Source organism: Mycteria americana, chromosome 11 (genome assembly GCF_035582795.1).
Source record: "Mycteria americana isolate JAX WOST 10 ecotype Jacksonville Zoo and Gardens chromosome 11, USCA_MyAme_1.0, whole genome shotgun sequence".
NCBI classification, from domain to species: domain Eukaryota; kingdom Metazoa; phylum Chordata; class Aves; order Ciconiiformes; family Ciconiidae; genus Mycteria; species Mycteria americana.
The window spans coordinates 12,372,325-12,382,283 of NC_134375.1; the positions used below are offsets into that span (position 1 = coordinate 12,372,325).

Sequence of the window (9,959 nt, forward strand, 5' to 3'; positions counted from 1 at the left end):
TGTAACAGGTATAAATTTATATATATATTATATATTTTTGTTATTGTAGATTTTATTATTACGTATTATTTATTATTCTCATATATTTATAATATATAATATGTATACATTTATATGTAATTTATTGTAATATATTATGTTTTATTAATTTATTTACGTGTATTGTTTAGGAGCCACTGATGGCTAGCTAGAGCATATATATGTGTGTGTGTGTAACAAAAAAAGCCCAGTCGCCCCTCCCAGCGAAGGGCAGTAAGGCAGCGCAGCGGGAGCGTGCCGGTGGCAGGAGGGATGCCCGTGCCCTCCGAAGGGCCTGTTGAGCTCCTTCACCCCCCTCCACGCGCGCACAAGTCTTGGGGCACTTGTGGTTATTTTCCTCTTCTCTTTGCTTCAGGCCCGAGGTTTATGGGCTCTGCAGGGAGAATTAGCCCTGCCCTTTCCCCTTAAAATGCATCCAAGCCAATCTGGCCTTTTAATCATTTTTACAGATCATTACATCTTGAGAGAATGGTAAAAACCTTCATTAATCCTCAGAAGCCATCTGTGAGGGAAAGCAGTTTGTATTATTTACCATTTTGCCCTTCAGACGCGGTTCCCTCCTGGGACAGCGACGAGCGCGGCAGGCGCAGGGAGCAGGCGAAGGGGGATGGCGTCTGGGACCCCCCCGAATACACAGGGGCTCTGGGCTCCCAGGGATGCTTTGCTCTGCAGAGAGGGGCTGCATTCCCATCCTGCTGCTCCGGGCTCCAATTTGAAGGAAAATTAGTTTCACTGACAGGAAAAAGTGTTTGTTTCATTATTCTTTGCAAATTTCTGGGATACGTCCCGCCCAAGGATAAGCGGGCGTACAGGAAGCGTCAGTCTTTTACTCTTTTTTCCAACAAACCCGAAGAGGGATGGACTTACCGTCAATACTGGCAGCCAGTTTGGGAAAGGGCTGTCACACTGGGGAGCCAGCAACAGCTACCAACCAGCAAAGCCATGTGGGTTTTTCTGATGTGTAACTTTTAATTAAAACACATTGCAAATATCATTTAATTAGTCAAGTAATCCATTGGAGAAGAGTACTTTATGTGACCATATATGTGTCAAATTGCTTCATCTCTTATCTCCCAATTTGGTATTTAAATAGTTTGTACTCTAGTGTTTATTCAAACACATCATTTTTCCAGAACTCAAGCTGGTACTGCTTGCTTAAAATATGCTATTGTTTTGATTTAATGCCGTTTCATTTTTAATAGGGTTTAATGTCTTTGAAATATAGTAAAACAGAGATGCTCCATAGACGAACCAGAGACCTCAAGTGTTATACGATTTTTAAATGAGCTATTTGAGCAAATGTGCTAACTATGCTGAATTCAAGGCAGGACTGTTTAAGATGCTTTCAGAATAATCTGTTTCTGCTGTTTTTCACAGGTGCTGGAGATTGTAAAGGGTTCAAGCTCATGTCCTTAAAAATCCTCTCTCCACATGGAGTTCGACCCTGCCAACAATTTTGGGTAACATAAAGTGTAGTTGCTAATATTTTACCACCTCCACAGAAGTTGCCTTAAAAGATGCAGTTTTGTGAAGTGTTCTTTACAAGAGTCTACTATAGTGCTAAATTTTATACTTGTCTCCCTCCCAAGATTTCAGTAGTTCCATAAATTGCACAAGGAGGCTTCAATTTAATTACATAATTAAATCAAACACCATCATGTTCTTATGAGATTTGCCTTATTAACAGAGAAAAACAGCACTTTTTTTTGTTCCCTTGCTGTCTTCCTGAAGTTCCTAAGTACCTTCAGAATGATTTATTTGAAATAACTGACTTCCTAGGAAAAAAAAGAAGCAGCTGGAAAGTTAACTATATGAAAGCATAAAATGCTGATTTTTTGTGGCACAGGTCTGGTATTACTGCCGTCTAGTGTTGCAAAATGATACCTGAGGAAAAAGAAATCCAAACAATTTCATTAGTTACCATGGTTTTGTAGGAAAACTTAAACCTGCAAGAAAATTTATATACACAAGAAAAGCTCTCGGCTACAGCTATTTTTTTTTTTTTTTTAAAGCATACCAGAAAAGCCAGGGATGGTAATACGTGTTCATTAAGACCAGCCAGGAACAGCACTGCTTCAGAAACCCATCTTCCACGGCACTGCATGATGGCCACTGTTTGAACAGACCACAAACTCTTCATTGAACCTGCTATGAGTTATTAGGCACTACATGCAAACAACTCTTTCCCTCTCTAGGTTTCCCTCCCCATCAGTTTTAACTAATAGTCAAACCTCTTTACTTCTCCGATTCTCCGAAATGTTATTGATATGTTTCTTTATTAATTTTGAAGGGCCAAATTATTTAGAATTTCCTTTTGAACTCAATTCAGAGAGCATTTTTAATGTGGATCTATTCAGATAGAACTGTAAGGACAATTAACACAAGCAACACAGGAAAGACCCTGGTGCGATAGTAGTAGGGATGTACTAGGGATGTAGTAGATTATTCTTCCCAAAATAATCCTACGGAGTTAAACAGAATGCCTGCAAATCAGAGAGGAGGTGAATGCCTCTGGGTCACACTGCTGTGAGTTACAGGAAGAGAGGTGGGGAGAAATACTGAAGGCAAACTGGCACTTTCTCAAGAGTGTTAGTACTCTGAAGGTGACAAGAGCTACAGGACTTCCCTCAGGTTCGCTCTGTTTAGGCACACTCACACCATCACCTGAATTCTACTTGTACCTCACCAGGAATGGTAAATCCAGTTTTCTATGGATTTAGCTAGTGATAAACAAGTTACTGAAAAACTACTGAAGACAGAAGTTCATGATACTGACTCAGCTGAGTCATCCTTTTAATCTAAAATGGATTCTGGAATTATGGAAAATAAAGATCTTTTAGGAAAACAGACTTGTTTTACATGGTAAGACTGTTTGGGAACTGCTGGAGTGAGCATTTCAATCTGATATCTAGCTTTAACTACAAAAAGATTTAGAGCTCATTATTTCTAGACACTTTGTCACTCTCCTAGGCACAAAAAACCCCCATGATTTTATCTAGAGGACAGAAACACCTTTTTTGGGTTTTTTTTGTTTGGTTTTTTTTTTTTTTTTTTTAGATGTAGCAAAGTCAGGATGAGAAAAATCATGGTGTCACCTCTGATGCCCCAGAGTCAAGATAAAGTAGTTAAATATTTATCATTAAAATAGAACAAAAAGAGGTAGAGACTGTGGTATTTGGCAAATAACGTTTTACATTACTACAAAATTAAACTTCTCTTTTGCAGAAATTACGAATTAGTAAGAGGAGAATGGTGCTGTCTGAAGATCTGAAATATGACAAATGCTATATTGGCTGCCACACCACTGACAGAATATTTACTGGTATCTCAGTTATACTTGGAACAGGGCACAAACAGTTCTCTACTATTATTCAATTTTACAACTTCTTCAGGCAACTTAACAGTTCTTCTTTATCCATGTGGTATCCACTCTTCTTCCATTCATCCCTTAACTGCTGTAACGCTGTTCCAATTTCTTTTCCAGAAGACACTCCCATTTTTCTTAAATCATGGCCACTAACAGGAAAAGAAGGAACAGTCCATTGCTGCATTTCTCTTAAAAGATGGTCTTCTCCTTGGTATTTTAGAAGCTCATAGATCTTGGAATTTGTATTAGCTTCCCTAGACTAAAAGAAAAAAAAACCAAAAGAGAAGATTCACTATGAAACAATAGAAAACAGTGCTCGACATTGTGTTATTCCCATGACACCTTATTAGGCAACATCTGGAGGAGTTGGAACTATGAAAGCAAGGATCTCTTCTGCCTCACAAGTTTTAAAACTCAGTTCTAACTTGGAGGCTCTGGGAAATCCTTGGAGACTTCTTGAATTCCAGGTAATAGCTGTAACCATTATCTTCAGCCTCCAATTGGAGAGGAACTATTACCTTTCCTGTGGGAGACAGGCCTCACTGCAGAGACTGCCGTCTCTCGCCTTCAGGCTCAGGTTCTGCGATAAAAGTGCAGAACTTCACCTGAAAATGACTTGAACTTTGCTGTGGAAGAACATCACAGGTTGCCCACTTAACAGTACTCCTCACGAAGAACACATACGGATGCTCCAGGAATTGCACCGACTTTCAATACACAATTCAAGGAGTTGAATTGCACATAAAAAAGCTGGAGTCTCTTGAGGTGCAGATCCTATCTCATGTTTTAATGCAGAAGGGGAGATCAGCTGGGACAGTACAGCAAGCTGTCTGTCCCGAGGTACGTTCACAGGAAACTTCTCTTTCAGATGACTGAATATGACATTTTTCAGCCCGAGTGGAAGGTAGGCTTTTAAATCCAGTCAAAAAGTTGCTACGGAACACAAGGTGCTCCGAACTGCTAGAAGTATGGCAGGGTTTTTTGTTTGTTTGAAATAATTTCTAAAAAATTAATTTAAAGCCTCAGTATTTTGGAAAGGAAAGAAAAAAGCTTTTGAACCCAAGTAGAAATGTCTGCTATTTCTCCTCTTGCAAAACTAAACTCTACTAAAGGAAAAAAATCTTTTTATACCAAAGTTTCTGCTTTATATTGCAGAGACATGCCAGGACATTTGCAATAGCTCTTGTTAATTTCTGGTCCCCTCTCCAGAGGAAAAACAAAGGGGAAAAAACCAAACAAACAAACCCCACCTCAGCTAACTGAAACTGGTATCAATAATACAGAAACATATTTTTCCAGTTACTGTGACGGTATTACACTGGGAGCAATCCAAATTTGGCTAATCCTTTTTTCAGTACATCCCATCTTTCTGATGAAAATATCATGGTCTTTAAAACCCCAGCAAAAATTTGCCTAAGACCAATAAACAAGCCTACCGCTGAAATGGCTCTTACTTGACTCTTTTAAGGCCCTTTCTTTCCACTAGGCATTGTCATCTCTGCTACTCTGTAAAACTGTAAATTCAGTTTACTGTGAAGAACAAAATAAAGCAATATGAAACACTTACATCCATTATGAAGTCCTGATATGGGCGAAGTGGTTCTGGACCCATAGCTTTGGTTAACTCTTGCCGGTGCTTCACTAAAAAAAGGCCAAGGTTTTTTTCTTCTTTTGAGATTTTCAGCCTCAGATCAAGGTTTGTGACATCATCCTTCACCTTGAACAATGATGTCAGAACAGTCATCGGTTTTGGACACAGGTTTTGAATATTTTTAGTGACTCTGTCAAATTCCTCTAAACTTCTATCAAGTGGTAGTCCTAAAGGGATACACACAAAAAAGTGCAAGAACAAGCGTAAGAAAAGTGGATGTTAACACACGGGGAGAAAAAAAAAAAAATCTAATTTCTTTCTAGGTAAAAAGTTTTATCTCACTTTGCCATGCTGCAGTTCTGTTTGTATATGATAAAGGAGTAGGAAATCAATCTACATTTCACTTTACCTATGTATTGGGCGATATCCAGCTCATACATAAGTCGAACCAAATGATTTACATGGTTTCCAAGAAGAATTTTTTTCAGTTCCACCCAAATCCTTTCTCCTGATATTCCAGCCAAACCTTTGGCATTTTCTGTAATTGCTTGCAGTGTACTAGGTTCATGATCACCAGGTCTTTCTGCAATTCTTCCATAAAACCTGCCCAAATAAAACCTCTGTATGTTAGATTGAGAACAATTATTCCATTTATAACTGCTATTCAGAGAATCAACGTCACGACAGTGTTAAATATTCTGATTTATAATACTAGAGGAAACTTAACAATATGACTTTTACATCACTGATCTCTTTTTGCACATTTCTGAAACCTTCTCCAATGCTTAGTTCATTTCTTTATCTAGGAAAGGCAAAGCCTAGTACCTGAAATATCTTAGGATTCGTAAATAATCTTCTTGTATTCTCTCACTTGCCTTTCCTACAAATCTAATTTTCTTGTTTTTCAAGTCTTCATATCCATTAAAAAAATCATACAGCATCCCATCCAAACCTAGAAAAAGAAGAAAAAAACCCAGAAGAATATGAATTTACAAACATGGCTGGCACAATTAAACACTCTCATTTGAAAATACAGAAGACAAGTTGTGTGATTTGACCTGCTTTTTCAGATCTCACATATTTGTACAGACCTTTCAGCTGACAGCAGTACAAACAAACAAAATTAAAACAGACTGAGAGAATTTACTGGCTTAATTTGAAAAGCAGTGTTTCATCTAAATATTTGCTTTTGAAAGAGTTTACCTAAAAACATGGAATTGACAGTCAGATCCCTCCTTTCAGCATCCTTTTCCCAGTCAGTGGTGAATTCTACCTCTGCATGTCGTCCATCGGTGACAACATCTATTCTAAGAGTAGTAATTTCAAAATTCTGTTCATGGAGCTGAAAATCCCACAGACATTGTTACTTCAACACAATCATGAATACAAATGTAAAAAGCTATATATTTTTTCAGCCTCATGTTTGTATAGAGTTAGCACTCAAGCTGGATACATGGAAACCAACATGTACCATGTTTTCATACAGAGCAGACAATCAAGAAATACGAATACCTGAAAATAATCCTTGCATTATTCATTTTCTAGATAGCCTGCAGAAGATGGAATAAGAGGCAGAGGAACAAGCAAGGTAGAGGAAGCAAGACTTGGGAAATCAGGAGCAGGAAACACTAGGATCAACTTCCCCACATTATCTGAACATGTGGGCAGCCTACATTATCTTTTCTAGCGGTGACACAGCACCATGAACGGGTTATGCAGAGGTAAATATGGTAATTAATTGAATTCTACAAACAAAGAGTAATCAAAAAATCACTCCATACTTTAAAGCAGGGTCTCATTTAAACGCTTACTGTGATACTTTAACAAAGAAGGAGCACGCTACCAGTTTTCTACTGGATACGCTGCACATCCACAGATACAGCTAGAAAAGATCCAAGTCAAAACATAAACCAACCCTGGCAGTAATGGTTCCGTGTTTTTCTCCTTTGTTATTGATCAGACGAACACCAGCAGATGTGAACATTTCCTTCATCTCCGCTGGTGTAGCTGTAGTAGCAAAATCTATATCTTGTGGTGTCATTCCACTTAGTAAATCCCTCACAGCACCTCCTGCTATTCTCAGCTCATAGTTCTTCTTCTCAAACAATTCTGGGAAGGAAAGGAAAATCATAAAGCATTCTCTCAAATAAAAACCATAGCACACTGTCAGCCATAACCTACCTCTTCACAAATTAAGATCGTAGATGTGGGAATACATACTCAAATATGCAGTAAGCAGCAAGTATGTACATACCTCACAGCTTCATGCAAAAATGCACAAATTAGGTACACAGCTGAGCACCCACAGGTATTTTCCCAGTCATTTCTGATATATTTATCCAGAGCACTTCTGATAACCTAAATATTAACAGGGTGCTAAGTGATACTGGGGGACTCTGGGCTGGGGAGCGTTTTTAGCAGCTAGTAGCCGACAAGGGAAAAGCACTTAGTTTACTTATGGCAGAGCACAGTGAACCGTGAATGCAAATTTGTTCAGGAACAATACCTCACGACAGCTGATGAAAACCGAGCTCCGCCACGTGCTTTGAGTCATTTTAAAGTTACAGTGGCCAGAGCTGAAGAGCAGCACACGCCTCCCAGAACACAACAGCTACCCGGGCTGCCCTTTAGCTCCCGCGACCGGGCCACAAAGCCCCTGGCCGTTCCCCTCCTAAGGGGATCAGGGGCTGCGCCTACCGCAGCGACGGGACGCAAGGCGCAAAGGCAGCGTGCGCCGCCCCGGCTCTCCAGGCCGGCGTTTCGGGCCTCCTCACGCCACAGCAAGCGGGGACACTTTCGGGGCCGCGGCTCAGCCCGCCGATGCCCGGGCCCAGCCCCCCCGGGCCGTGCCGGGCCGCACTCACCTGCCACGCTGCGGAGCCCCGGCGTGAAGAGCGCCTGGAACTGGGGGGACTGCAGCTTCATGGCGCCCGGCGCTCGGTGCCGCAGCCGGAGCGGCGGGAGCAGCCGCAGCCCGGCCCTGCGGGGCAGAAGCAACACCTCAGCCCACATCTGGGAAGAAACAGCGACACGACGCGTCAGCCGGGCCGGGCCGCACGGACCCCGGCCCGGCCTCCTCCCTCTCCCCCCGGCGCGCCCCAACCGCCCCACGGACAGGCCCCGTTCCCCGCAGGCACAGGGTCCCCAGGCCGCCCCGCCGCACGCACCGACCGGCGGGGCTCCCGGCGCGCTGAGGCGGCTGCGCTAGGCCCGAGGAGCCGGCTCCTGCCGCCCGGCCTCGGCCCGGCGCCACGCGATGAGCTCAGCGGCGCGACGCGGCCCGGCCCGCCCCTTCCCCCGGCGGGAGGCGCGGCCCGGGCCTCGCTGAGGGGAGCGCGGGGAGGAGCGAGGTCCCTGGTGGCGGGAAGGGCCCGGCCGAGCCGGGGCTGGGGGCGCGCCGGGCGGAGAGGGACGGAAGGGGCTTTGCGCGGTTGAGTGCTGAGGAGCCGCAGGTGAAGCCCTCAGAGGTCTGCCCGCCAGCGTCTTCTGCTATGGGAAGGCAGATGAGCGTTTGTCCTGCCAAGAAATACAGCACGAAAGAAGAGAGTTACAAAAGAAACAGTACGAAACATGAAAGGTTTATCAAGTTGTGGCTTGATACCAGTTTAGAGAAAAAGAGGATTACAAAGGGAAAAAAATACACGTCTTCTGCTAATGACACCACCGTGACAAAAGAAACGGCCTAATTACCCCAACACACCACTTGTGAGATCGCTTCCATAGTCACCAGAACAGCCCAACGCCGGTGTTAACCTTGGCAGCAGCTGAACTGTATCCACCAGCTCATAGCTGCTGAACTATGAGCAGCAACTCAGTATAAAGTATAAGGTTTACGTTTATCAGCCTGGATTGATTTAGGTTTTCTTTACTGTGTGGAGACGTATGGACAAGCCAAGATAATGTGGGAGTCCTGGGGATTTGGTGCAGTTCGGGGGGTCAGTCCTTCCATCCTCACAAATGTAATTTCACTGCTGTTGAAACTACTGAAATTTCACTGCATTTGGCCAACTGCGCATCCCCAGGGCTCAGGAGAGCCGCAGCTCTCGTCACTCCTCCCTGTACTGCCCCTGCGAGGAGGCATCTCAGAAGGGTTGGAAGGAGTTGGAGCCTGAAGGAGGAGATCACCCAAAAGCAAGTTAATTGGGAGTGTGCTTCCCTTTGAAGCCTGAATAAATCTCTGTCTCAGCAAAGAGAGTGCTACAGGTTTCTTGGTAACCGGGAAAAAAATGTTACACAGATCTATCCAGCCTTTTAAGCACCTAACAAATCAGCACCTCACTGCAGACAGGAGAATGCTTATGAGCACAAAAGGTTTTTTTTGGAATGACCTATTAAAAAAAAAATCTCAGATCTGCAATAATGTAGTCAGGCCTGTGTAAGAACATAACCTTTTCTTACCCCTTTTTTGTTTCTTACTAAATTCCTGCTTCGCCTTTAGAAATTATCTCTTTTCTACAGAACCATTTTGCTGTACATGTCAGAGCTCTCTGCCCAGTAATTAGCTGTTTATTCAGAGACATACAGGCTGGCCAGACCTTAGGAGGTCACCTAATTTATCTCTGTGCCTGATAGTAAGATTTGATTACGACTGTCATTCCTGGTTGATGTTTGTCTATAGATGCCCAGCGACAGAGTTTCTTTCAGTCCTCAGGCGCCTGCTCCACTGCCTCCCTTTCCCTGACACTGAAATCTTTCCCTGATATCTAACCTGAATTTTACTTGTCATTACCTTCTAGTCCCAGCCCAATGGACCTGGAGAGCATGTGAAAGTCTTAATGTGTTACATTTCTGCACAAGTCTTCCCTTAACTTGTTTCCTCACTGGTACTTTTTAGGCTCTGGTAGTATCCTTTGCTGGGTACTGGCTTGTCTTCATCTGCTCCATGGCTTTCTCAAGTGCAGTATCTGAGCTGGACACAGTGCATGCGAGTGGAGGCTTTATCAGCACTGTGCAGAGCGGAAG

The 9,959-nt window shown here is 43.0% G+C and overlaps 1 protein-coding gene across 3 annotated transcripts; it reads right to left on the bottom strand.

Moving 5' to 3' along the window:
* Nucleotides 1-3,211: 3,211 nt before the first annotated feature.
* Nucleotides 3,212-8,302, bottom strand: TRNT1 (tRNA nucleotidyl transferase 1). 3 transcript variants are annotated; one of them, XM_075513909.1, is made up of 8 exons: nt 8,165-8,302; nt 7,862-8,009; nt 6,913-7,106; nt 6,201-6,339; nt 5,823-5,949; nt 5,407-5,600; nt 4,974-5,224; nt 3,212-3,665 (listed from the first exon to the last, which is right to left on the bottom strand). In XM_075513909.1, exons 2-8 carry the CDS (start codon nt 8,007-8,009, stop codon nt 3,417-3,419), a joined length of 1,302 nt encoding a protein of 433 aa, XP_075370024.1. In that variant the 5' UTR covers nt 8,165-8,302; the 3' UTR covers nt 3,212-3,416. The 3 variants fall into 3 exon arrangements, with proteins under 3 accessions (XP_075370024.1, XP_075370026.1, XP_075370025.1); XM_075513911.1 differs by having other exon boundaries at nt 7,862-7,977; nt 8,165-8,288; XM_075513910.1 differs by having other exon boundaries at nt 8,169-8,265.
* Nucleotides 8,303-9,959: the final 1,657 nt, after the last annotated feature.